Raw genomic sequence first — 26,856 nt, forward strand, 5'->3', positions numbered from 1 at the left:
CAATTTAGGGGGGCTCCATTCTACTCAACCGCTCAGAGAGGAGCCAGGGGGTCGTATGGCTGAGGCGAGGATGGTTGGCTTTGTTCCTGGTGGTGGGAAACCTTCACCTCAGAGCTCTGGCCAAGTAGTTCAATGAAAAAACAGTACGCAATAGAGACCCCCAAATGGGGGCAAGAGCCCCCTCGCTCCCACTCCATCACCCGAGACCTTTGGCCCTCCAGCATGGAACCGCGGGCATTTACCATCAGCACACCTGGAGCGGCAGTTCCACAGGTGAACAAACACACCTGCTCCACTCCTGGAGTCGCCCCGGCGGAAGGTTTGCATCTGGGGGAAAACAGCCGCCTCTCCGGCCGCTCCATTCACCGGGTGGGGGGGCAGCCTGGCAGTTGTTGCGGTCCTTACGGACGGGGTGGGCGGGAAACGCGGAGACTTCCCGAAGGGGCCGGGGCCTTACTCAGCTCTTTCCCGCCTCCTCCGCGGATCGTGCGGCTCTCCCGATGCGCTGGGCTCCGCTCCCGAGGCCCAACATCTGGAGGGCGCGCGGCCCCAGGTCCTCCACCTCCCGGGTTAGCGCCGCGCCCAAGCGACCGGGCGGGCCGGGCCCGGCTGCAGCCTCCTTGGGCCTCGGAGCGCGGGGCGGGCGCAGGCTGAGCCGGGCCGCGCCTCCCGACCGCCCCCGGGACGCCGGGCGCTGTCAGGCGCCGCCGCGCTCCGCTCCAGCCGCGGCAGCCGAGGAGTTAAGAGTCGCTCCGCCCGCCGCGGCTCCGCCTCCGACGGGCCGCAGAGCAGCCGAGCTCTCCGGAGGCCGAAGCCCGCGGCGTCCGGGGGCGCAGGCTGCCCTCCCGCGGCCCCCGCCCGGCCCCCCGCCCGCCCCCGCGCATGGCCTTGGGGCGCTCCGAGCATGGAGCGGGAGAAGCTGCCGCGGCGGCCCGGGCTCTCCCTGCGGCTGGACGAGGCCGAGGGGGAGGCGCCGGGCCCGGGGGGCTGGCAGGCGGGCGGCCGGCTGCGGCCTTCCTCCTACCGGGCGCTGCGCAGCGCAGTCTCCACTCTGGCGCGCCTCGACGACTTCTACTGCGAGAAGATCGGCGCCGGCTTCTTCTCCGAGGTCTTCAAGGTGAGCCCCGGCCCGCCCGCCCCCTTCCTCCCTCCCTCCCTCCGGCCGCCCGAGGCAGCGCGGGGCGGGGGTCGGCGGACGGGAGGCAGCCGCCGGGACGGGCGAGGAAGGGCTCCGCTCCCCGCTGCACCTCGGCCGCCTCGGAGTCCCCGTGGGCGAGAGGAGGCGCGGCTGCGTTGCCCGCCGGGAGGCTCCGGGGCCGGGCTGGCTCTCTGAGGAGCTGCGGGGGAACCGCCAAAGTCCGCCGGCTTCCTGTACTCGGCCCGGGGCCGCTCGGGGCCGCCGGAGGTTCCTCCGGGCCGCGGGCGGCTCCCCTGCGGCCTGGCCTGGCGCTGGCGGCGGGGCTCCCGCACGGCCCCCGAAGGACCCCGCGGCCGGCAGCCTTGGCTGGAGCCCAGCTGGCCCTGCAGGTCAAGAGCCGCCGGCGGGACCGGCTCTGGCCCAGGCGGAGGCCGGGAAGGCGTCGTCTTCGGCGGTGCCATTCGGAGGGTTCCCGGCGAGGGAGGCCTCCTTGTTCTGGCCGAGGACCGGGCAGGGCTGCGGACTCTGCCCGCCCCTGGGGTGCCCGGCAGGGTCTCTGGCTGTGGTGCCCCCCTGCTCTCCGGCTCCTCCCGGGCAGGTCATGTTGGAGGGGGCTGGGGGCCAATTCCTTCAGCCCCCTCCCCCTGGCCCGGGTTGGGGGCCACCAAGCGGCAAAGAGCCCTCGGGCTCCCACCTGCCAGGAAACCGGGCTCCCTCTGGCCCCCCACCCGCCCAAGAAGGGGCTGGATCCTGAGAGAGTTGTTTTCCCGTTTGGGCTCAGGCTGGGACAGGTGTCAGCTTCCACTTACTGTTGATGTAACCCTGGGCCCCTCTGGCCCTTTGCCAGCTGCCGCCTGGTCCTCTGTCCACGTGCAGAGTTAACAAGAGGGATCTGCAGCTGCTTAACGCCTTGGCAAAGGGAAGAAGCCTTGGCTTGCAACCAGCGGCTGGCCCATTGCCCGCTGGGCCCAGCCAGCCAGAGACGCCTTCAAACAGGCACCCTGGGCAGGACTTGCTGTGTTCCGGGGTGGGGTCTGCCGGAGCCCCTGGCTCGGAGGGTTGCCCAGCCACGCTTGGTGGCAGGAATGACCCCAATGGCCAGAGGCCCAGGACGGCTGGGGCCAGGGCAGAGTCCCTGGTGCCAGGAGTGGGGGGCGGGGGGTCCCTTAGATTGGCTGAGCTGAATGAAGCAGGGGAGGCTGGGGGCCCAGGACCGGCTGGGACTCGGCCAGTTGGGCCGGGAAACGCCTGGTTTCCAGGCCGCTTCTTCTCTTGGGGCCTGGGGCCCAGAGAGGCCTCGCTTGGCTGGCCAGACCTTCCAGCCCTCCCGGGGGAGCCAGTTGTGCTCTGGAGGCTGGCCCAGGGTGGAAGCACTTCTGGGCGGGACGGGGAGGGACCCGTGCGGAAGGGAAGGGGGCACCTGGCCAGGCAGAGGAAGCCCATGTGGGACCAGGCCGCTTTGGGCACTTATGGATGGGGGGTGAGGTGGGGTCTCCTCCAAAGATCTGGTGGGCTCTCGGGGGTGGGGGGGTGGGGGTGTCGGCTCAGCTTGATTCTCTGGGTTCCCTGGAGAGAAGCGCCTCCTGCTGGCTGCAGGGAGAAGGGCGCCCAAGAGGTTCGGGTGGCCTGGCCTGGCTCCCTCGAGGTGTTGCTGCCCCTCTGGAGGACCTGCCCCCGGACTCAGGGGGTCCCCTCTGACCCCCAGAGGCCGTGTCTTCCCTTTGGGTTTGGGGGAGGGGCCCCTCTTTAGGGTCCTTTATCTCCGAGCTGGGTGTCAGAACGGCCGGCTGCTCTTTCCCCTTCCTTTGGCTTTGGCTCTCGTCAGCCTTGGGAGCTCCCAGAGGCTCCGGGTTGGCCGGGCCCTGCGCTGGGCAGGCAGCTACGGGGTGGCTCTCCTGGGTGCATCGGGGGCTGCTCCGTTGTCCTGGCCAGCAGGGAGCAGTGCAGAGGGTGGGGGGGTCCATCTCCTTCTCTGGAAGGAGCCTGTCCGAGTCCTCCCCAGCCTGGATCTGCTGCTTTTTGGGGGGCTCCCCTGCTCTTCCGCTCAGGGCCAGCCTCGGTTGGGCAGCCCCTCTCCTGCTGCTGCTGGGTGGTTGGTTTGGCTGCTCTGCCGGGTCCTCCCTGGGCCGCCTCCTTTGCAAGGATCCTTTGCCTGGCCTGGGTGGCTGTGGTTGCTAGGAAACGCCTTGCAGCCCCCCCTCCCCCTCGCTGGGTCAGGGCCCACCAAGATTTCAGGGAGGCTGTGCTGATGGGCCTTGGAGTCTCTTTGCCGCTCGCTCTCAGCGGGCCCGGCGCCTGCGGCTTGGCTTGCTCTTTCGAGGCAGCTAACTTGAGTTCACCCAACTGGCGCTTGTCCGTGGAGGCCCAGGGCTGCCTTGCTGTGGGTGCTGAGCTTCGTTGTGGAGGGTCCTGGGTGGTTTTTCCGCTGGGGTTAAGGGCTCTTGCTCAGCCTGCTGGGAGATTCCGGTTTGTTCGGTTCGGTTCTTGTTTAGGGTAAGGTGGGAATCCGAAGCTGGATTAATGCTCAGGAACCCAGGTTGGGTATGTGGTGTGAATCCTGTCCTGGGAACTGGGCCCGGCCAGCCTGAAACGCACTAATGCGCTGCTCCATTTGGCAGCCTCTGGCGCTCGTCCCGCAGGAGCCGCTGCCGAGACCTCCGGGGTCCCTTCCCGCTCTGGGAGTTCATCCTTGGGAGGGTTCGGCTCCAGGAGTGGCGGGCGCTCCGTCCCTGGAGGTTTTCAAGAGGAATATAGGGCCTCCTGCTTGAGCCAGGGGTTGGACTAGAAGACCTCCGAGGTCCCTTCCCACTCTGTGATTTTGTTATTCTGACTGGGGGAAAGGCTTTCCTGGGCGGGGGGGGCGGTTATCTGGCCAGGCAGTTTGCTCCAGGGAGGGGCCATCGAACTGCAGGGGTTTCAGTCTCTTGGCAGGAAACCCAGTGTGTGCGTGTGTGTGTGTGTAAGTGTCGCTTGTGCCAGTATTGGGGGATCAGGGCAGGTGCTGAGGCTACGCCAGGCCTCAAGGGTGGAAGTTGAGAGGCAAAGGGGTGGGGCTGTCCCAGAGTCTTAGTTTAGGATGTGGGCTCTGCTTGCCCAGGGCCAGCCTGGAGTCTGAGCCCTCCCTCCCTCCCTCCCTCTGTGTGTGTGTGTCTGAGTGTGTGTGTGTGTGTCTGAGTGTGTGTGTGTGTGTGTTGTGCTCAGGCACAGGCTGGGAGAGGCGGCAAGCAGGGAGAAGTCTGGCCTGGCGCCTTGGACTGACTCATGGACTGGCTGGCAGCTCCACTCCTCGGGACCTGGGCGGCCGTGGGGGCAAGGGGGCGGGAGGGAGGGCCGGGATAGGCCTTTGGGGAGCGGAGGGGGGCTCCCTGTGTGTGTGGGGGGAGCCATGGCCGCTTTCCAGCTGGCTGCCTTGGAGGTGGGCGAGTGGACCTTATGGCGCTCAGCCCTAAGAATGTGCTGGGATTCTAGGCCAGCTGCCCAGGGGGGGTGGGTGGGCAGGGCATGCGGGCATGGGCGGGGGAGGGGCTGCTGTCCTGCCTGCCTCTCACAGGGCCACCCTGGCACTCCCTTTGCCAGCCAGTGTGTGGAGTGGTGAGGCTGTGCCAGAGCGATCGGCCCCGGGGTCTCTGTGCTGGGAGCGGGGCGGGTGCCGGGCCAGCATGGGAGCTCTGGACTGCCCACCTGGAACTTTGCCCTCTGGCGTGCTTGGGCACTGACGGGGTGGGAGGCGCTTGGCGGGGGGCAGAACACCTCATGGGGGAGGGCTAACAGAGGGGGCGGAGTCAGGGCCCATCTCTGCCCTCTCCATCCAGGGGCTGCCTTGCCCCCCCCCTCCCCGGTGGGCCTGTGGTCTAGGAGGAAGGGGTCTCACCTGGAGCAGCGGAAGGGGCCCCCCTGCTGAGCATTGGGACTGGGGCCGGTCCCGTGGGCAGCCCCTCTGCCAGCACAGGGCATCTGAACGGCCTCTCTGGTTTCCCCCCTGCCAAGCTGAGCGTGGGGGGGGGGCGGAGGCTGGGCTGCCAGGGCGGGGTTGCCTTCTTGGTCTCCCCCATCTCTCCCCCGGCAATCGGCCCCCCAGGAGCTCTGCTGGACTCAGGTCCCAGAGCAGGGACTGGGCTGCTTGCCTGCGTCTCCTGGGGATGCCCCACGGAGGTCCTGCGTGCAGCTCCCTCTTCGGCCACAGCTGCGAAGCTTCCTGGGTGGCTGCCTTGACGCTGCCTGGGGGGCATGCTGGAAAACCCGGCTGAGAGAGACCCCGTGGGAGAGAGGAGGAGGTGGGCTCCTCCCCAGAATACGGGCGGGGGGGAGACACCCACTCCGCGTGAATGGCTGACCCCCCCCCTCGTCTGCTCTTAGGCGGGAAGGAGAACAGCTCCGTGGGTTCCCTTGTGATGCTGTGAGGTGGTTTGGTGCGCAGGGTGGCAATTGTCGTTTGCCAGCTGTTCTTCCGGGCTGAGCTGGGGTGGAGACAATGCCTTGGCTCTCCTTCCTATAAAAGGGGGTTTGGGGGGGTGGAGGTTGCTGTGGGGCCAGGCGGTGAGGGGGCTTCCAACTTTATTTGCCCCCAAGAAAGCTGCGGGGGGAGGGGCAGTCAGAGGGCTGGTGGGAGCAGCCTCTGCGCTGGGAGGGCGACAGGGAGGGGCTTCCCATCTTCCCAGACCTGCAGGGGGCAGGACCCGGGGGCTCTGATGGGGGGGGGGGGGGGGAATGGGGGCAGGCGACATGCCAGGCAGCTGGCTTCCCTCCTTCAGGGGTCTCGCCTGCCCATGACCCCCCTGCAGGCTCAGCCCCTCAGGGGCAGCTCCAGGGCAGACACAGGTTGAGGTCCACATCTGGGTGAGGTGACCCCCCCTCTGACCCTGGGCCTCCCCTGCCAGCACAGCCCGGGTGCTCAGCCTCGAGGCCCACGGCTGGCAGAAGGGGGCAGAGAGCTGTGCCAGGCTGGCCGTGGGGTAGATGGAGGGGGGCATCGGAGCTCTGCTTGCTTAGAAGGGGGCCGTGGGCTCCAACCAAAGGGGAAGGGTGTGTCCCACACTGCCCCCGCCACAAAGAGAGGCTCCGATGCCCAATGCAGGCCCCTCTCGGAGTGGGGTGGGGGCAGCGGGCAGAGCGGAGGGAGGACTGAGGCATGGACTAAAAGGGCAGGAATGGCTGCCGAGCCCAGGAATTTGAGAGGAGGCTCCACTGGGGGGAGGGGAGGGGGGGCGGGCCTGTCACGGCAGCTGTTCAACAGGCCTTCCCTGCCTGGGCATGAGGGGCTGCAGGCTGCTCCCTGGCCCTTGGGGGGCGGGGGGCAGCTGCTGTGGCTGGTGCAGACTCAGCCTCTGACTGGGGTCACTTCCCAGCTGCCCCCCATCCCGTCCTGCTTGGGCTACGTTGGGGAAAGGGCCCTCAAGCCCGGCCCCAGGGGCCCTGTGGGTTTGGGGGTTCTTTGGGGTTCTGTGCTCGGCTGCCCAGCGTCCCCTTGGGGGAGACAGGCGGCTACGTAAATACGACTTATAAATAAAGCTGGCGGGGGGGCTTCCAGCCTCTGGGGGGCGCCTTAAGCTTGGCCACTGGGGTGCTGTGAATGGAGCTGGGGGGGGCTGGAGTTGGCTTTGGGGGGCCCCAGCGGAGACTCCCGGCCCTGAAAGAGCGCAGCTGTGCCAACTGGGTAGGTGCCCCTTTGCCTTGTCTTTGTGCCCGGTGGATGGGGGCAGTGCTGGGGGAAGGGGCTTCTGAGCGTTGGCTGGCTGGCCTCCCCCCACTTTCCTGCCCTGTTGGCCCCATGTGGGGTGCCCAAAGCTGTTCCGATGCGCCCGGATGCCTTCCCTGAAGCAGAGGCCCCTGGAGGGCCAGCGAGGGGAGGGAAGTGGGTAGGGTGGCAGGCTGGCACAGGGGTTGCGGGGCAGAGAGATCTCCTCTCCGTGTGCCCTGCCCTTCTGGTTTGAAAGCCTCCGGGCAGGAATGCCACCGTCGCGGGCTCTTCATCTCCGTGCGGCTTCAGACCAGGGCTGGGCCGCGAATCAAGGAAGCGACGGCTGCCATCCAGGCCACTGGCAATTGGGGGGAGGGGGCTCCAGCAAAACTGGGGGGGGGGGGTGGGGGTGGCTAGGATGGCAACGTGTGTTTGGTGTGTCGGGAAACTCCGGCTGGATTCTTTGGGAGCAGATATCCCAACCGTGGGCCTTGGGGAGGGGGTGCACTCCCAGAATTCCCCAGCCAGCCTGCTGACTGAGGGGGCTGGGGAATTCTGCCCGCCTCCAGGGCCACGGTTGGGAAACCTTGGTGTAGAGGCCTGAGCCAGCTGCTCAGGCAGCTCCGTGGCTGTGAGCCTCTTTCTGGCGGGCTGGTTTTGCAGCTCTGGCGGACTCAGAAGCTGGCCCGCTGCCCCCTGGTGCGCCGGACTTCGGTTCCCCTGATTTCCGGCCTGGGGACGGATGGCGTGGGCACCTGAGGGGCTTGTGGGCCAGCACGTTGAGCTCTGCTCCCCAAGGCCTCTGAGCACCACAGAGAGCCGGTTCCGCAGGGCCTGTTCCGGGCGGGGCTGGGGGCTTCCCCGCTGTGCCAGCTGTGGGGCCGGGAGCCCTGCTGGAGTGACACCCGGCTGTCCCCACAGGTGAGGCACCGCCAGTCAGGGCAGGTCCTGGTGCTGAAGATGAACAAGCTGACCAGCAACCGAGGGAACATGTTGCGCGAGGTGCAGCTGATGAACCGGCTCTGCCACCCCAACATCCTCCGGTAGGCCAGGAGGCCCCCCCCCCCGGTCTGGAGGAAGGGGCCCTGCTGGGGTGGAAGGGAGGGCCAGGCTGAAATGGGCCCCAGGGGAAGAAGGGCCGGGAGGCTCCGCCGCCTGCTCCTGGCCCTCCTGCGGGGGGGTCCCAGGGGGGAGCCCCAAGCAGAGCTCCTTGTGCCCAGAGAGGCCCTGGGGGTGGGGGAGGGTGAGCATGGGGCCCAGGTCCAGGGCAGAGCAGCGGGTGGCCCTGCTCCCTTCCCCCCAGGGGCGCTGGGGACGGAGGGGGGGCGCTAAGGGGGCCCAGGCAGGGGGTCTCACTGCTGACGGTTCCCCTCCCCTCCCGCCGCCAGGTTCATGGGGGTCTGCGTCCACCAGGGCCAGCTGCATGCGCTGACAGAGGTGAGTGTTGGGGCCGGGCATGAAGGGTCGGCCAAGGGCCCGGCTGATCCAGGGGACAAAGGGCCCCCAAACTTCCTCTCCTTTCTCTCCCTGCAGTACATCAATGGGGGGAACCTGGAGCAGCTGCTCGACAGCCCCACCCTGCTCCCCTGGCCCGTCCGCCTCAAGCTGGCCCTGGACATCGCCCGGGGGCTCTGCTACCTGCACAGCAAGGGCATCTTCCACCGGGACCTGACCTCCAAGGTGGGGAGGGGGGCTGTGCTGCGCCCCACCCCTCCCCCTGCCTGGGCCTCAAAGTGGGCAGAGGATTCGGGGGGGGGATCCCCAACCGGCTCCCGGATGAGCGGGGGGGGCGCTGGTTGCGGGAGGGGCCTTCCCTGGAAGGAGGGGCTGCAGAAGGAGAGGCTCCTGCTGTGGGGCCCCTCGCCAGCCCCGCACCCCCTTTCTAGGGCCCAGAGAAGGGCTGGCAGAGTCCCTTGGCCCTCGTGCCCCCCCGCAAGCCCTCTCCTTATTCCCTGGGGGGAGGGTTGTCTGGTCAGAGATGCCCCATCCTGGAAGCTGCCTTTTACCTGGGATGGCCTCTCAAGTGTCCCCCTCCTGCCCCCCCAGAACTGCCTGGTCAGGTGTGAGGACAACGGCTACACAGCCGTGGTGGGCGACTTTGGCCTGGCGGAGAAGATCCCCACCTACAGGTAAGCCAAGGGTGCTGCTGCTTCTGTTGACACCCCCCCTCAGCTCCCCCCGCCCCCCCCCGTGGCCCGGCCTTTACACAGGCTCTCCCCCCCCTTGCAGTGAGGGCGGTGAGAAGGAGCCCCTGGCTGTGGTGGGCCCCTACTGGATGGCCCCCGAGGTCCTGCGTGGGGAGCTGTACAACGAGAAGGTGAGCCACACGAGGAGGAGGAGGAGGAGGAGGAGGAGCAACAATGGGAGGGGGACTGCGGGAGGGGAGGAGGAAGGCACCTGCTTGCCCCCTCCCTGCCCCCGGCTCCAGGGCTGCCCCCAGATCTTCCCCCGCTGTGTCTCCCGCAGGCGGACGTCTTTGCCTACGGCATCATCCTCTGTGAGACCATCGCGCGGGTGCCGGCCGACCCCGACTACCTGCCTCGCACTGAGGTAAGCCCCCCCCCGCATGCCTCGGCCGCCCCAGCAAGAGGGGAGGCAGCCGGGCCCCTCGGGGGAGCTTGAAGCGGGGCTCCAGTGCCCAAAGCGGGCAGGGGGCACTGCTCAGAGTCCGGGCACGGAAGTGGGGGGCGAACTCTAGCGGGCTCCTCTCTCCACTCGGTCCCTGGCAGGGATCAGAGTTCAAGGAGGAGGCGGAGGGGCCGGTGTGAACCAGAGCCCATTTGGCTCCCTTGGTGTCCACAGGCCTAGGAAGCCTCCCAGTTTTGCCCCCTGGCTAGTTTCCCGCCACTTGTGCCTGAGCCACCCGTGGGACACGGCTTGTTCCAGCAGTGCGCGGCTGGGTGGATGGGATGGGGTGGGCTGATGGAATGAGCGCACCATTGGCACCCAGTGCGCCTGTCAAGACCAGCCTGCTGGCCATGGGGCAGTGGGGAGAGGGGCGGACTCTGCCAAGGCCTCCAGGGACGGGGGTGGGGGTCACTGTTCCCGGTGGGGAGCTTGGCTGGCAGAGGCGGCGTTGGCTGCCAAGCTGCGCTTCATCTCCCGCTCTTTGTGTCGGTTGCCTCCCCAAGCGCTAAAAGCCACCGGGTGATTCCGGAAAGCCAGAAGTCGGCCGTGATGCTAAAATGGCCGGAGGGTTTCTCTTGAAAGCCCCCCAGGCCCTCAGGCTGCCCTCCCAGCGCTTCTTCCGGACTGCTTGCGTGCCAGGCCGTATCCCGGAGGCATCTTGGCCCGGCTTCCCCCGGCATCCCCATTGGGACGCCTGGGTCTTCGGGACAGAGTCCTGGGGGACAGGCAGGGTACGGCTGATGCCCTCTGGGTGACCCTCTTCCATTTGGGAACACGTTGCTGCCAACCTGCTAGCAGCATATAACCCGGGGCTCTGCCCTCCCTGCCCCTCCAGCCACCAACAGCCTCCCGGGAAGCCCTGCGTATGGGGGGGGGGGGGGGCTGGAGGGGGAAAGGCTTTTCCTCTTGAATTTGGGTCTCTGCGGGTGAGTGCGGCTGCAATTGGGTGAGTCCAGGAAGCCGGCTTCCTTCTGCTTCCCAGAGCGCTTCTTTTTGGGGGGGGGCATCTTCCCCGGCCCCTCCCCCCTTCACCTTTTCTCTCCTCAGGACTTCGGCCTCGACGTGGCCGCCTTCTGCAACCTGGTGGGAGCCGACTGTCCGGCGGCCTTTCTCCAGCTGGCCTTCCACTGCTGCACGGTGGGTCCTGGCGCCCCCTCCCCACAAGGAAGGGGGCAGGTGCAGGAGCCGGGCTAGGAGAAGAGCCACAGCTGCCCCTTTGGTGGGGCTGGGGGTGGGGGGCATCCTCTCAGGAGCTCTGGGCGTCCCCACTTGGGCTGCAGGGCCCGCCTGCCTTTCTGGATTCTGCCCGGGGGGGAGTTGGACGGGGGCCTGCCCCCCCCGGTGGGCTTTCTCTGCTCCACGGGGAAAGGCCGGACAGGGAGCTGGTGCTGGAAGTCCGGGGGGGGCCCAGAGACACCGAGGCTGCTTGCCCACGGCCATCACCTGGGCCTGCAGCTTCCATCCGACCCAAAAGAGACGAGCCGCCCCTGTGCTTCCTTCTCCTGCCCCCAGATGGAGCCCACGGCCCGGCCCTCCTTCCTGGAGATCGTCCAGCGCCTGGAGGCGATGCTGCTGCTGACGGCCGGAGACCCTGGCCAGGCCCTGCCCAACAACGACGGCGGGACGGCCCTCCCAGGCAACTCGGCGGCAGCCGCGCTGAAGGGTAGCCGCTCTCAGGACAGGGGTTGCGGTGCAGGGAGCGGGTGGGCAAGTGCCAGAGAGGAAGTGTGGGTGGCATGGTTGGGTTCTTGTTTTCTTACGCTGGAGATTCCAGGAACCGTCCTGGGTGCCGGAAGGGGCGAAGGTGGGCTGGAGGGAAAGGGGAGCCTTGGAAGGCACTGCACACTTGGCTTGAGTTGGGGGCAGAGGAGGGCTTTCCTCCTGGGCCTCTGAGCCCCCAGGGGAGGGGAGGGGAGGGATGTGCCCCCCTCGTATGCCAGGGCAGTCCCTGCCCAGCCTTTTGGAACCATTGCAGCTGAGCTGTTTCCCGGCCTAGACTTGGCCTTTGCGGAGCGCAGGACACTCTGCGATGCCATCCTGGGATGCCTCTAACACGCCCCCCCTCCTTCTTTTTGCACCCAGGTCAGGCGGCCAAGCAGCTCTCCTTCCCCAACACCCCACCTGGCCTGCTTGGCCAACGGCTCTTGACCCCGGAGCAGCCCCTCTCCCGCAGCCAGTCAGATGTGTTCCGCCCTCGGTCGCCCTCCTTGCCCCGTGCCCACGACACTCCGCAGCGCGTCAACCCCTTTTCCCAGCGCCAGGACCTCCAGGGGGGCAGGATCAAGCTCTTCGACACCCCCAGCAAGTCCCTGATCTCCCTGACCTTCAACCTGCCGCCCCCCTCGCCTCTTCCACCGGGCACCCCCATCACGCCGGAGCCGGCCGTGGAGATGCAGTGCAACTTTGCCGAGCCCGTGGCCATCGTGCGCCGGTGTCGCTCGCTGCCGTCCTCCCCAGAGCTGCCTCGCCGGGAGCAGCCGCCCCCCAGCCCCCTCTTGGCCCTGGACCGCACCCCCAGAACCCCCAGCCCCCCCGCCAGCGAGCGGATGGACTGCAGTCCGGACAGCCCAGCAGCCCCCTTGACCAACGGCAGCTTCATCAGCACGGCTGTGTCGGCGCCCCGGCCATGGTCCCCCAACGGGCTGCTCCTGAACAACAACAGCAAGCCGCTCAGCTGGGGCAGGGGCTTCTCCGAGCTGAGCGTGCCCCCCATGGTGGAGGGGCCACAGACGGAGCACCCGGGGACGGCGCTGCCCCTGAGCCCCTCCAGCAGCAGCTGCGTGCTGGAACAGGACGAGGTGCTGGCCTGCCCTGCCTGCTGCCTGGGGCCTTTCAGCTTCAGCTTCGCTTCCGTCTGCCACCGGCCGGCCACCAGCACCCCTCGATACCAGAACCTGAACTGCGAGGCCCAGAGCCTGCAGTGCCCGGAGAGGCACCCCCAGCACTGCAAGGGCCTGGCGCCGGGCCTGGCGGAGCCCAGCCTCAAATTGCCAGAAGCCCAGTCCTGAGGCTGGCCCTGCGGTCGAGGAGCACCCCGCCTCCGCCGGGACATCCTGGATGCCGAGGAGCGGCACGACACCATTGGGCCAGACTGCTCCCATGTTGCAGGGAGGGCTGCCCAGCCCACTGGGAGGCCGGAGGGCGCCGCCAGTCCACAGCCCGGTCTCTGGGCGACAGGGGTCTTGCTTTTGCCCACCGCTGCCTGGCCCCGTTGCAGTCGCGAGGGGCAAGCCCTGGGCTCCCCAACCTCTTGGCTGTGGGTGGGCGCAGAGAAGTAGAACGGCAGGAAGACGCAGGGCTGGGGCGAAGGGAATTCGGGCCGGGGGGCCCGTAGGAGGCTGGCAAGGGTGGGCCCAGGTCATTCTGCCTGCTGGGGGCCCCGGCACACCTGGGGTACAGGGCCGTGGGGTGTGTCGGAGGGATGGGGCCGGGAGGGAGTCAAGACAAACTGCTGGCGCCCCCCCGTCTCCTGCCCTGTGCAGGGCTGGTCCAGGGTGGCTCCGCCTGGCGCCCGGCCCTCCTATCTCTGGCACAGGGGGGAGGAGAAGGCAGCTGCGTTTTTAATAATACTTGGAAAATACTTGTTAATATATTCAGCTTATTTAATGTGTTGAAAAAAATAAAACTTGATGACAGTTGCCCGCCCCGTCCTGAGTGGTCTCTGCTGAGAAGAGGAGAATTGGGGAAGTCCACCGGGGGAGGGGCAAATTGGGGAGGGGCAGCATTGTCCCTGGTGGGTGGCTCCGCCCCAAAGCCCATCAAGGCTGTTTTGGCCTGGATTCTCTGGGTCTCAGGGTGGAAAACGGCTCCAGAAAACCCCAAAGGGAGGGAGCTGCGACCTGGGAAAGTGGCCTTTCTTTTGGGGGACGAGCAACGGGGGGACCTAAAGGGGAGCAAAGAAGGGAAAGGAATTATATGGGAGGAAAATATCTGGGATACCAGAAGCACGTGTACACGGCCAACGATTTAATTTAGTGCGCTGATCATTTTCTGGTAATATTTCCAAATGCGTTAATGAAAACAACAGCCACGAAAACTTGAATATATAATATTTCAGGGAGAAGTCGGAATACCTCTGCCCCCCCCCCCATTTGACGGAACGAGGGTCTCCAGCATCCATGCAGAATCCATGCTAGCCTGAAGGAAACCCTCGCCCCCCCACAGAGGCTGTGGGTGCTGAGAGGGACTCCGTGGGGCCAATGGGGCTTCCTCCTTGTCCCATGGGGATGCCTGGAGCCCTTTGGGGAAGGCCAGGCGGATACCTGGGGCGTTGCACAACCGGAGGCGTCCCTTGTGGGTCCCCCAGGAGCAGGAGGGCGGGCGGGGGGCCAAGTCCGGGAGGGCCTTTGGGCGATTCCCCCCGGATGCTGCGTTTCCCTCTACCCCCCCTGGAAGAGCGCGGCTCCGCTGCCTTCGCCTGCCCTGGTCCCACCCGAAGCCTCCCGGGGCCCCCTCGCGTGCTTGGCGGGGGGCAGAAGCGCCTCGTGATGCGCCGGGACGTTGCCTTGACTCTCACAGGCGGGGAAAGGAGGCCCAACCAGGGTGGTCAGCCGCGTAGAAGGCCAAGGGCTGCGCCGACCCGGTGGTTGGAGCACCGCAAGCCCGACTCCTGCCGGCTGCCTGCGATGGGCAGATTCATCCAGACTCCGGGCTCTCTCGGCCTTCCCTCCTTCCAAGGTGGGTCAAATGTTGGGGGCCGTGTTTGTAACCCGCTTAGAGAGAGAGGGCTGTCAAGCCCTGGGAAGCCGCATATAAGTCGGGGGGCTCGGGCACAAAGCGGGGCATCCCTCTGGCGCATCCGGGGGCGCTTCCTGCTGCGCTCCGTTGGGCCTGTCCGGAGCCCCCGAGATGAAAGGAGCTGCGGGCCTGCGAAGAGCCTCACGCCGGGCCGGGAAGGGAGGCGAAGGGTGGCCGGAAGGAAGGGCGTCTGAGGCGCTTGGACGGGAGAGGGAGGACGCGCAGGGACTGAAATCGCAGAGGCCTGACCCACGGGGGTCCTGGGGGGGTCCCTCTTGTCGGGGGGGCGGAGGGGATGCCTCTCCAAGTTGCCAATGATCCCAAAGGGGAGGGGGCGTCAACCCAGGGAGAGAGAAGCCGCCTGCGGTCCAGCCGGGGCTTTTGCTGGCTGCGAGGACCACGTGGGGAAGGGGGACCCGGGGGAAACCCTCGGGAGGGTCCTTGACAAGAGCCAGAGGGTCCCGCCGGCCTTCCCCGCAGTTCCACGTGGCCTAATGGACCTCCCCTTCCCTTCCCTTCCCTGCAGTCAGGGGCTGCCTTAGCATGCCAGGCGGATGGGCCCAAGCCGCTTTCTTCGGAGCCCCAGTGCGGCATCTCTTCGGCAGTGCAGACAAGGTTCGCCTGCCCCCCAGGTTGCTTCTCTCCCGGGTAGTTCCTTGTCCTGCCTCCGGGTGCTTTGGAGAAGAGCTGGACCCCCTCCCCTTCTTTGGGGCAGCCCCTCAGACACTGGAAGGCTGCTCCCCCCCCCCCCGCCCTTCTTTTCCCTAGACCGGCCAAACCCAAATCCTGCAGCCCTTCTTCATAGGTTTTAGTCTCTTTAGTCATCTTGCTCTTCTCTGAACGTTTTCCCAAAGTCTCAACAACTTTTTGTGGTGCGGTGACCAAAACCAGGCCAGCCTGCAGCTCCCTGATTTCTGACACCTGAACCAGCCCAGGTGGATGTATTCTCACCCTGGCAGAGGTGGTCTTCAGAAGGTTCTGACCAGTTCTGGAGAACCCCTAGCAGAAATTTTGGATAGTTGGGAGAACCGGCCAATCCCGCCTCTGACTGGCCTCGCCACCCCAACCTCTTCTCTGCCTCCCATTGAGTCCCAGCTGATCGGCTGGGTCTCCTTTGGTTGCCCTGCACAGGAGAAGGGAACTGGAAAGCAGGTTAGGGAGGTGGGGAGGGAAGGGGGATTTTCCAGTATCCTTCCCCTGCCACGCCCACCAAGTCACACTCACAGAACAGGTAGTAAAAAAAATTGAATCCCACCACTGCATCCCGGGAGAGCCCAAGAAACAGGGTTCCTTTTTTGCTTCTGAAGACAGACTCTGCCCTAAGGCCATTCACCCGGCGGCCCAAAGGCTGGAGACCGGACCGCGGCTTCCTCCTTCCAGGGGGGCCTTTGGGAAGGTGGGCTTAGCTGGCAGATCACTGTTAATGGCTGACAGGGCATCAGCAACCTTCAGCCTTGCCAAAGAGGCCGGCTGTCCATGATTCTCTTCCATATAAAATCAAGCAAGGCTCCACCTGCCAACATTCAAACAGGAGGCCCAGGTGCCTCCGCAGGTATCCTCCCCCTGCCACGAGTTCTGGGTTTCTGCTGAATGAGTCCAAAGTCTCATTCAGACTCTAGAAATTCATAGCCGATTAGGGAGCCTGCTTGTATGAATGTTGGGGTATTCGTTGCTTCCCCTATTCTCCGCACCCCCTTTCCAATAAATTCATTTCGTTATCTAGGGACTGAGTAAAGGTGTTTGTTTCTCTTGGAAGGAAGCCTTCCTCCTCCAGGCCAGGCTGGGCCTTTGCCCAGGTCTCCGTCCCACTTCAAGACTGGGACCAGCCTCTCAGCTCCCTTCTTGACCTCGGAGAAGTCTTGGGCAGAGAGCAAAATTTAATTGTATGTGTTTATTGAATTTTAAAACCTCCCTCACAGAAGAACTTTAGGATGCGTACAGATAAAACATCACAGTGTGAAAACTGTGTGAAACTTAGAAAGACAAGGATGAATTAAAAAGCAGTGTGGAACATTGATTAAAAGCCAGGGTGGGGCTTGCCGGCTGCAGAGCCGTGTTTGGGGCCTTTAGGGAAAGGCGGGGGGGCTGTCTCATCTCCCGATGAGCGAATCTTCCATGGAGGGGGGATAGCAGAGAAGGCTCCCTTCCTGAACCCCCCAGTTGCAATTCCTGGATTGGTGGGGCCTGCAACGCATCTTCCTTGCCTGACCAGGTGGGACAGGCTGATCTAGCAGGCGGTTTCCTAGGTAACGTGACCCCAGCCGCGGGGGGCTTGATAGGTCCCACCCCAACACCTTGAATTGGAAACCAGCGCAGCCTGTGTTGTCAAGGCGGGAGATGGGCTGTTCTTTGGGCAGGCAGGGCTGCCCCCACCACCTTGTTTTGCACCGGACCTTTCAGGGGTAGCCCCCCCCCACACACACACATAGAGCGCAGTGCAGTTATCCAAGACCTCCCCCAGCTACACCAACCATTGATGGCCGTGCAGAGTTCTCTTTCCTTGGAGAAGCCGGGGGGTGGGGGGGTTGCTGGCTTGGGGGTTAAATTATTGCCCTCCCAGTTCATAAGTGGGGGAGGGGCGTCTGGTATGGGTCCCCTCAGCAGATCTGGAAGGCCGCAAGCGGAGGAGGGGCTGAGCAGGAGGCACCAAGAGCTGCATGGACAATCAGGACGAAGCCCCCAAAGGGCAAAAGGCTTTCTTTGAAATGGGGGGGGGCAGGGGAGAGCAGGGCCCCGAGGCTGCGGGTCTGTTTTGGACAGGAAACCCAGAAGGCTGGCGGGGTTCGGTCATGGGGGGCAGTTTGGATCACAGCGGCAGTCCAGACTATCTCATGGGCTGGATTTGGGGGACGGGGGGTGGGGGGTGGCTGGGAGAAGCCACAGTCAAGCTGTGGGTCCTGGTGGGGGAAGGCGCCTCTCCAGGGGTGGGATTCAGCCAGTTCTGACCAGTTCTGGAGAACGCATAGTGGAACTTGTGGGTGGTTCGGAGAACCGGCCAATCCCGCCTCTGACTGGCCCTGCAAACTCCGTCTCTTCTCCGCTTCCCATCGAGTCCCAGCTGATCGGCTGGGTCTCCTTGGGTTGCCCTGCACAGGAGAACAGAGCTGGAAAGCAGGTTAGTGGGGTGGGGCGGGAAGGGGGATTTTGCAGTATATCCTTCCCCTGCCACGCCCACCAAGCCACGCCCACAGAAGCAGTAGTAAAAACACTTGAAACCCACCCCTGGCCCCCTCCCTGCACCTCTGAGCAGGGACAGGTTGCAAGACGGCCTGGGGGAGACCCCACCTGGATCGCCGGCCCTTCTCTGCTGCCCCCTGAAAAGGGAAAGGGAGCGCCCGCCCTCCTCTCAGGCAAGGGCCAGGCCCACCGCTCTGGATCCTGCCAGGAGGGGGTGTCCAGGCGGGGAGGGGCTCACCTGGCCACGAGTGCCAATGCCTCCTTCCTGGGCTTCCCCCCCGCGCCCCTCCTTCTGGGGAGGTTGGGGGGGTCTCATTTGGATGGGTGTCGCTTCTGCTTGACGTCCCGGTGCCGGAGCCCCAGGATCGGGGGCCACAGGAGGCGCAGGAAGGGTCAGGGAGGCTGGGAGGCTGGCAGAGCGAGGCAGCCGCAGGAGGGAAAAAGCCGACTTCACCCTGGAAGGAAAAGAGGCGTTGCTAGAGACGACGATGGAGGCCTCGGCGAGTCCGTGGTTCACCCGGGCGGTTCGGCCTATTCGCTTTCATGAAGCACAAAGTGGTCCACACTGGGAACACACACACACACACACATACACACACACCCCTGCAGAAGTTGTCCTCAACTTGCAGCCGTTCATTTAATGACCACTCCACCTTAAATGGGTGATGAAAAGGGGGCTTACAAGCAGTCCTCGCCCTTATGACTGTCACAAAATCCATGCCATCTCATGACCAACGTTCAGGCCCTGGCAACCAACCCAGAGTCACAACAGTTGCAGCATCTCAGAGTCACATGATCCACACCTGTGACCTTACCAGCCTTACCAGCTGGCTTCCGACAAGCAGAGTCAATGGGGAAACTGGATCCGCTAAAGGACCACAGCGAGAGCAGTCATAACATTGGGTGCTGCTTCTTCAAGAACTGTTTCACGTAGCCATGAAAGTCCCTGTCCATCTGTGGTCGTAAGTCCAGGACTAGCTGCAAAGGGGGAGTTCCAAGGGTGGGATTCTACAGGTTCTCACCTATTCGCTAGAACCGCTTGTTAACATTCTAAGCAGTTTGGAGAACCGGTTGTTAGAAGGAATTACAGGGCTAATCCTGTAAGGAAGGCAGGAAGGAAACATTCTGGCGTTGCTTACAGAAACTGCCTCTCCGTTAACCCTTATTACATTCTTGGCAGGACTAGACTTCCTGTCTCAGGAACTTTTCTGGAGTTTTTTCCCCCTCCTTTGTTGGTACTTTGCTTGTGTGGAGTGACCTTTCAAAGTTACAATGGCACTGAAAAAAGTGACTTATGACCGTTTTTCACACTTACGACTGTTGCAGCATCCCCACAGTCATGAGAGGCCAGGCGAGGAGATGCGTGTCTCGATGTGAGGGATGTTGAGTTGGCCACGCCCAGCCAATAACATGACCAAGCCACGCCCACCAGCAGAACTGGTTGTTAAAAAATTTGAATCCCACCCCCGGGGAGTTCCCAGCTAGGAACTCTTGGGGGGGAGGGGACTGGAAACGGCACAATACTCTGGGAGGCGGAGGCCCTGGGGGGGCGGCTCTGGTCATTAGAGGGGGGCCAATGCAGCTGATGGGCAGGAAAGCCCAGGCGCTCCTTGGCTTGAGAAAGGCTGCTGTGGGGGAGGGGGGCATAGCGTGGCAGAGCTGGGCAGGTGGGCCTTTCCTCTCCCCGCAAGCCAGGATCAGGCTCAGCCGTGGAGCTGGCTGGAAGTTGGGCCGAGCAGGGAAGCTCTCCTTGCCAGACGGAACCCGGGCAATTCACGGCTCCCTGATGTGGCGATGATGGCTAGTATTTGTTTCTCCAGTCGGGGTGGCTGCCCACCTGCCAGGATGTGCCAGCCAGGGCCTCAGTCCTGCGCAGAGCAGCCAAACACCCCGGGGACCAGCTGGATGGTGCCTGACTTCCTCTTAGCACCCACAGAGGCCCTTTTAGCTGGCCGGGGGGCAGAATCCAAGTGCGGGGACAGGCCAGGCTGGGCTCATCAGGGCTCCGCTTCAGAGGCTCCGCTTAAGAACAGGCCAAAAGTGGGGGGGAGTCAGCCTCCTTGTAGCCCAGAGCCCCCCCTCCCCCGCAGTTCCACCCCCCTCTAAAGACGCCGACCGGCTCCTTCAGATGTTGCGGGGGGGGGGGCAGCCAATAGGGAGCTTGGCTGGGTTTCTCCAGCCTTCAAACCTGCCCTCCGGTTGAGATCTAACTCTGTCCTCCATCAGCTGTCATGAATTGGGCCGTGGGCGACTCTTTCTGGGCGCTGCCTGGCCGGGGAGTTCGGTCGGCTTCACGGTTTGGGAAGGGACCACCACAGATGCCCCTCCCTGTGCAATTCCACACAGCCCCCTCGCCTCGCTCTGTTAAAGGGAGAGGAATTGGGGAACAAAGGGGGAAAGCCAGCCCTCAAAAGCACCGGGGAGGGGGCTCACCTGTGCCTTTCATGGCCACGATCTCGCAGATAAACTTCTTCTTCTCGGAACAGGGACGCCAGTTCGAAACGCCCTCGTGCAGTTCCACGCAGCCTTCCTTATAATACGACTCTCCAGAGTTTGGACGAGGAAAGAAAGGAGAGAGGCCGCTCCAGACCTCTGCTCTCTGGCGCGGGCAGAAGCCACCCTTGCCCCCCACGCACGCAGTGCCCCCCACGCCAAGGACCTGCCTGGCCCAGGCTGCAGAAAGCCTCCAGGCACCGCTGGGAGGTGGGGAGGCCAGCCAGAGGCCGGGGGCTGCTGTGCCCCCCCCCAGGCAGGTCCCTTGCTAGCCAGGGGGTCCCACGGCCGGATTGCCACCTGCCCCCAAACAATGGGAGGCCTTAAGCAAGGATGCTAGTCTGCTGGGGGGGGGGGGGGGTGATTTCATGATGCCCTTTGTATTAATTGTACAGATTGGACTTGGGAAGTGGGGCAATTACGTATTCATTCTGGCTCCTCCCAGAGATGGTATTCAGCCAGTTTGGGTCGGTTCGGGCGTGCCAGTAGGGGAAATTCTGACTGGTTTGGAGAACCGGCAAATACCACCCCTGGCTGCCCCCCCCGCCCCCACCCCCACCCTTTCCCGCTCTAAATTCCCTTGTCCTGTAGCTCAGCGGATTTGCGTGGCCAAGTGGATGGCTGCACCTCAGCTGAGCTGACAAACAGCTCACCTCACCAGCGCTGGTACCGAGGGCGGCCTTTGAGGGCTGCGCTGCACGAAGCACATTCTCATAGAAACAGTCGCACCACCAGCCCGGGCTAAAACCTGCAACATCCCAAGATGATAGTGGAGTAGCTGAGACCGTTTACACGGCGAAACATTGCTTCGCATGTGGTTCTACAGAGCATCTCCAGAGGCGCTGCCCCGAGAGGAGAAACAGAGGAGCCGCGAGACAAGGGCGTAGCGCTGCTCAACCCAAGAGGATGGTCCTTCATCATCCTCATTTCCCCTGACAACAACATTGTCTGAAAAGACTTGGTTGTTGACAGTGGGGCGAGTCAGCATTTGCAAATGACCCACAAGCCTTTTTTGGGTTGAGGCCAGCTAAGCAAATGTTTGTCAGTTTGGCTAATGGACAGTGGTCTGCTGTTAAATGGGAAGCGAAAGCCAAGGTACCTGAGGTCAGGGAAGTGTTAGACAACGTATTGTACGTACCGGAATTAGACCATAAGCTATTAAGTATTTCAACTTTAGGTAGACAGGGATATGAAATACTGTTTCCTGGAGGACAATACGGCATAAGGAAAAGTGGAAGAATTCATGCACCAGGTGTTAAGCAGGATAAGCTATACAATACACACCAGGAAAGCAAGAGAAAAATTGTGCACGAACACTCAAACACTCCCACACAACATGACAATTGTGTACATTTATTGCACGGGAGATTGGGGCATACAAATTTCAGAGGACTGCAGAAGATGCCAGAACTAGCTGAGGGACTTAAGATGTGCTTAAATGGCCTTGTTTGTAAAGAGTCGAAGTCCGGGGTATACCCTGGGAGTAAAAGCAGCTCAGGGAAAACCGAGCCTTGCAGTTAATACCTGCTGGTTTGATTGGCCCCATGGCACCCTCTTTGGGAGGAGCCGGGTCATAATGGAGGATTACACGAGAGGTGGGTTTTGCTACCTGCTAAAAAGCAAGATGGAGGTCTTGCAACAGCTCAAGCAATGGGTAAGATTTGTAGAGTGTAGATATGGCTGCAAAGGATGTCAACTGCAAACAGACCGGGGACCAGAGTTCATGTCTGATAGGTTTCCAAAGATGGCTGAGGGGTTTAGGCACCAGGTATAGACCTACGAACCTGTACTCGCCAACAGAAAACGGAGGATCTGAAAGAAGGAATGGCGTAACGCAAATCATGAAAGACTCACTGCTGGCAGATGCGGGGATGGGTAGAATGTACTGGGGTGAAGCCTTAAAAACAGCCAATTATTTAATGAACAGAATATGGAGCATTGCTATAAATGAAACTCCATAATATTTCCTATTATACAGAAGAAAACCTTCATCGGGTCGCCTGAGAACGTTTGGCAGTTATGCCTGGGTGCATAGTCCCAAAGGCACCAGAAGAAAAGGACAGACAAAGGCTAGGAAACTTGGGTTTGTTGGATATGAGCCTGGTTCCAAAGGTTCTAGATTCACAGATAGAACCAGAAAGGCGGCAGTTTCACAAGCTGCTAGTTTTGCAGAGCTAAATAATTGGAATGGGGTGCATGCCAATTCTGAGGTGTTCGTGCCAACGCATAGCACTAGTTCCCCAGAAGGAGAAGCTACACAAAGCCCGATAAAGGAGCAGCAGGTCAGAAGGAGTAGATATGGAAGGGAAGAGGCCTGCGGTAAAAAGAGAAGTCACAGAATCGCAGGGACAGAGGATACCGAGGAGATCTGAAAGAAGCAATAAAGGCGTAACCCCCCGAATGGTTCTCAGCAAGCGGGGTGAGAGTAGGTAGAGTTCAGTATAAACCCCGCCATTACCAGGAGTAGAATAGGGCCAATGGAAGGAAGCCGATGAGTGTGCATCAGGTTTTTAGCCCCAGGAGATTACCAGAAGGGCAAAAGGCAGCGAGGTGGGTATATAAAAAGAAGGTGTTACACAACGATGAACTGCAGTATAAGGCACGGTCAGTTGCGCAAGGGTTTACGCAAAGGAAAAATGTTCATTATGACAAAGTGCTTGCACCAACAGTAAGAAGTAAGACTGTAAGGTTAGCATGGCTTTAACAGCTGCCTGCAGGTATACCATCTATCACTCCGATATTTCTACTGCATATTTAAATGCAGAATTAGAAGAAGAAATACATATGGCTCAAGCTCCAGGTTATGAAACAGAGAACCCTGGATATATATTATTAAATAAAGCCATATATGGATGAAAACAGTCAGCAAGAAACTGGAATCGGTGCTTAGATGCCGTTCTCAGGAAGTTGTTTTAGGGGCAGCAATGTTTATACACAGGACAGCGTGATGGGGCAGAGCGTTTGCTGTTAGCTTATGTGGATGATATAAGTTTTACTGATAAACATCACTCAACAAAATGATTTTTTCCCCTGTCATTATTGGTAACCATGAATATAACTAATATAACTAAACTTAAGAGTATAAGTTTAAGAGAGGCCCTGTTAGGGCATCTCTCTCTCTCTCTCTCTCTCCTCTCTCTCTCTCTCCTTCCCTGCAGTGATTGCTGCTTGTTTGACCTCTGTGTATAGTACGTGTGCGTATATACAGTATATATTCTTACTGCTCCTGGGTTGTCTCGCGTAGTAGAGCTGACCGCGCTCTGACATCCTTGGCCAAAGCACAGAGCAAGAGGAGCAAGCGGGCCAAGCCGAGGCCTCTCACTGACCCTAAGGGGGATGGGCAACGGGAAACCCTGGAATGGCAGCCACCCCAGGGGGGTGACGTCTCAGAACCGGTGGAAAACTGGCGGCTTGGTCCCGCCGCAGATCCTCCCAGGGGCTCTTTCGGAGGCCACAACTCACCGCACCGAAGTCCCAAAGCCAGGGCTGCGATCAACCCAGAAGAAGCTGCTCCTTGATTTTTTTAGGCCAACCCAGTAATGGTTTGAACGCTCGGGGCTCTAAAACAAAACGAAAAGAAGAGACCGAGTGAAGAGAAACCAAAGCAGTCGGTCAACGTGCCTTTGCTGTGTTTCTTTCAGGGGGAGGAGAGAAACCCCCCCCCAGGGGGGCCTTTGCAGCCGTGAGGGAGCCTCGGGGCACTGACCGGGTGGCCCCTCTGGGCTGAGTTTCTGGGACCCCGACCCAGGACTTTGACCGGAAGGGTTGGAAACAGACGGGAAGGGGAAGGGGGTTCTTTGTGGGGCTGAGGATGCCAAGCAGGACCCCCAGAGAGGGGCTGAGAGGAGCCATGACAAAAAGACTGATTAAATCAACAAGGACTTCCAAACAGCTGATAGTTGGTCTAAATGCCCACTTCATGACACTCTTAATAATGGAAACCACTAAGCAGGATCTTCATGCCCAGCAGTCACACACCCACTTGGGGAGAGCACAGGGCCAAGAGGCTCCCTGGGGGAGGGCCTCTCTTCCAGGACCTCTGCCAGGCGGGGAGGCTGGGCCGAGAGGAGCCCCTGAGGTCCCTTCGGTTAGGCAGTGCCGCCTCTTGGGGCTGTGAGGGCTGCCTCATCTGTCGCCCTGCCTCCCCTCTGGAGCACTACACACACACACGCACAGATGCACACACACACACACACACACACACCGTGAGATCTGTATGACCCCCATCCTGATGACACTCTAGAGCCGGGGTGGGTTTTATTGCAATTCAGAGTCTGTACTGTAAATGCTTATGAACTGTCTCTTCTTTAATTGCTCCTACGTGGCCCAAAGTCACCTGGAACGGGGCAATCTCTACCTGTATCAAGCCAATATTTGTGTGACAGACCACAACAGGTTGTCATACCTAAAGCCAGAGGAGGCCAACCTATGCGAGTCAGCACTGATTCCGTGGCATATTATAAACCTTATGGAATCTGTCGCCTATCTCTCTATTGTCAAGACTGACTCGCTCTTCCAACCACATTCGGCTTCGCTTGCAGCTTGGCAGTAAAGGCGGGGGATGGGACGCCAGGGTGAAGGGGGAGAGGGGTTCCGTGAGACCTTGCCCCCACCTCAAGGACCCCAGGGCAGAGGTCCCAGCAAGGCTGCCTGGTCCCCATAACAAAAGGAGCAGAAGGGACCGGTGGCCGTAATGGGCTGTGGGCGGCCTGTGGGGAAAGGCAGAATGAACTGGGGTGGTTTCTCTGAGGGAATCCCAGAACTGGTTTCACTTCTTCTGGGCCGACGTGGAGCTTCTTCTTCTGGATTCGCCAACTGGACAGTTGACCTTGAACCAGCCCTCCATGTAGCCACCTACCTGGACCCCACCAGGAGGTGGGTAGTTTTGAGAGGTTGGCAACTGACATGGGGGCAGGAGGGGAGGGCGAAGTCAGGGGAAGCCACCTCTCCAGAGACCCTTCGCCCAAGCCGAGGCTGGGATGCAAGCGGCCAGCACCCCCCGGGCCCCCCCCCAACAGAGGGCTGAGAACCTGGAGCAACAGCCGGCGATCGAAGGGGGAAAGAGAGAGACGGAAGGGCCCTACTTGGGCCCCAAGGGCCTGTGGGCGAGCCGGGGGGGGGGAAGGTGGCAGAAGGAGGGGATCAGCTGGTCTCCCCTGGAGTCGTGGAAATTGGGGGAGCCGGGGGAAGGCTAGGCGAGCGGCCGAGTGGCATGACTCGGCTGAGCGGGGCTCGCTCCCAGCTGCAGCTCTCAGTCTGTCGATGGAGCAGCTGAGGGAGGAGTTTGGCCGGCTGGAGGTCTGGGGAGCCACCCCCCACCCCAAGGCCAGTGATCATGAGCGCCACAAAACCTCTGCCTACCCCATCTCCTCTCCTCCTGCAGCCAATGGTGCCAACCCCACCGAGAGACAGGGGATCCCGTGCAAGCACCCCTGGCTGCAGCAGGGCTGCCCCCTGGATACGGCCTAGTGAGAAAGGACTGACTGCCACCTCCCCCAGCAGTCTGGTTCAATGGGTGACCCGACACCGTGGCTTACTCCCTCACCCGGGTCTGGAACTCCTGGAGCGCCATGGAGGGAGGCACCCAGCCGAGTGCCCGGGCCAGTGCCGTCATACCCAACCTGGAGGGGGACACAGCGGGACGAGGGGGCTCTGGAGCTGCAAGGCCTGCATGCTTTCCTGCCGGCATTGCGAGACAGATTCAAAAACCCCACAGCAGCCTGGCATGCCGAAACCGGGACCCACTCCCTAGGGCCAGGGGCCAGGGGACAGGGGCAGAGCACAGCCAAGGTTTTGGCGGCTCAGCTGAGAGATTGGGCCAAGCATGGGCTGGTCTACCAGTCCTGGGACAGAGGGACGGAACCAAGAGTTCTCTCCAACTGCCTGCCTCGGGGGCTGCCTTGTGACCTTTGGGGGGGATACCAGTTAGCCACACAATGGCACAACAAACCTCACGGCTGCGCATGATGAGCCTGGTGGCATCCTGCTGCTAGCGGCTGCACCAGCGCGACAAACCTCACAAAGACCCATTTCTGGCAGAGTTTGGGGAGAGAAAGAAGCCAGGCTCTGCTGCGCCTTCTTTCCTTACTCCACACACACACACCCTCCGCCACCCTAGCTGGATTTTTATGCCTGTGCCTCACCCCGCCTCGTACAATCAAGTGGTCGGTGGGGCCTAATTAGGGCTTACTTTCAGGGTGGGGCTTATATTCGGCACGGGCATGAAAATCAAGTTAGGGCTTGTTTTTGAGGTAGGTCATATTTTGGGGAAAACCTATCTATCAATCTAATGAATCTATCTCATGTATCGTCTGTCTGTCTGTCTGCCATGTCAGAAATGGTGTAGGGTCTTCTACTTGGGTGGGGGGTTGGACTAGATGATCTACAAAGCCCCTTAGTTATTCTGTATCCTATCTATCATCATCTCATCAAACTCATCTATCGATCTAATTATATGAGGTGCAATGACAATAAAACAAACAAACAATCTAACCAATCTACCTACCTCATCTACTATCTTTATCTTCTATGTATTGAAGGAAGGATCCGGGGGTGTGGTCGGGTGAAATCCCCCGATCTCCCCTCTGGTTTGGACGGCTGGCTGCCCGTAGCCTTAAATCCTGCCCAGGGAGCCTTTGGTACTCACCGCAGAGGGCCAGACCTCGGGAGCATCCCAGGGTTTCCTCAGGATCAGCAGCTGAGAGGAAGCAGCTTTGCAGTCCCATCGACCTACAGAGCCTCGCCTCCGGGGGACGGCAGCCTGGAAAAGAGGCCGGAGGCCGGAGGAACGTCGCTCTGGTCTAGTGCAGAGGCCTTGGCTCATGGCTGGACCAGCCCAGAAGCGGCTCCCCCAGCCATCACAGCCAGAGGTCTCTGGCCTTCCATGGAGGCCCAGCTCTTCCTTCCTGCACCCCACCTTCTGGGGAGGGGCTTCCCTGGAAGGGGATTCTTGGCCTCCAGCATTGGGCCAGGCACAGAAATGAGCCCGTAGCTCCCGAGATGTTGC

General features: G+C 62.0%; 1 protein-coding gene and 1 long non-coding RNA gene across 2 annotated transcripts; one reads left to right on the top strand and one right to left on the bottom strand.

Annotated features, from left to right (window-relative positions):
• The first annotated feature begins 752 nt into the window (after positions 1-752).
• On the top strand, positions 753-13,081 carry TESK1 (testis associated actin remodelling kinase 1). Its single transcript, XM_087927621.1, has 10 exons — positions 753-1,117; positions 7,737-7,858; positions 8,204-8,252; positions 8,349-8,495; positions 8,862-8,944; positions 9,045-9,132; positions 9,282-9,365; positions 10,491-10,580; positions 10,956-11,106; positions 11,526-13,081. Exons 1-10 carry the CDS (start codon positions 905-907, stop codon positions 12,449-12,451), a joined length of 1,953 nt encoding a protein of 650 aa, XP_087783747.1. The 5' UTR covers positions 753-904; the 3' UTR covers positions 12,452-13,081.
• A 3,620-nt stretch (positions 13,082-16,701) lies between these two features.
• Positions 16,702-26,610, bottom strand: LOC148127474 (uncharacterized). Its single transcript, XR_015742431.1, has 4 exons — positions 26,497-26,610; positions 23,309-23,410; positions 19,791-19,899; positions 16,702-17,812 (listed from the first exon to the last, which is right to left on the bottom strand). It is a non-coding gene; the product is annotated as an uncharacterized LOC148127474 (long non-coding RNA).
• Positions 26,611-26,856: the final 246 nt, after the last annotated feature.

Source organism: Pseudonaja textilis, chromosome 2 (assembly GCF_049901715.1).
Source record: "Pseudonaja textilis isolate UNSWEBS1 chromosome 2, rPseTex1.2, whole genome shotgun sequence".
NCBI classification, from domain to species: Eukaryota; Metazoa; Chordata; class Lepidosauria; order Squamata; family Elapidae; genus Pseudonaja; species Pseudonaja textilis.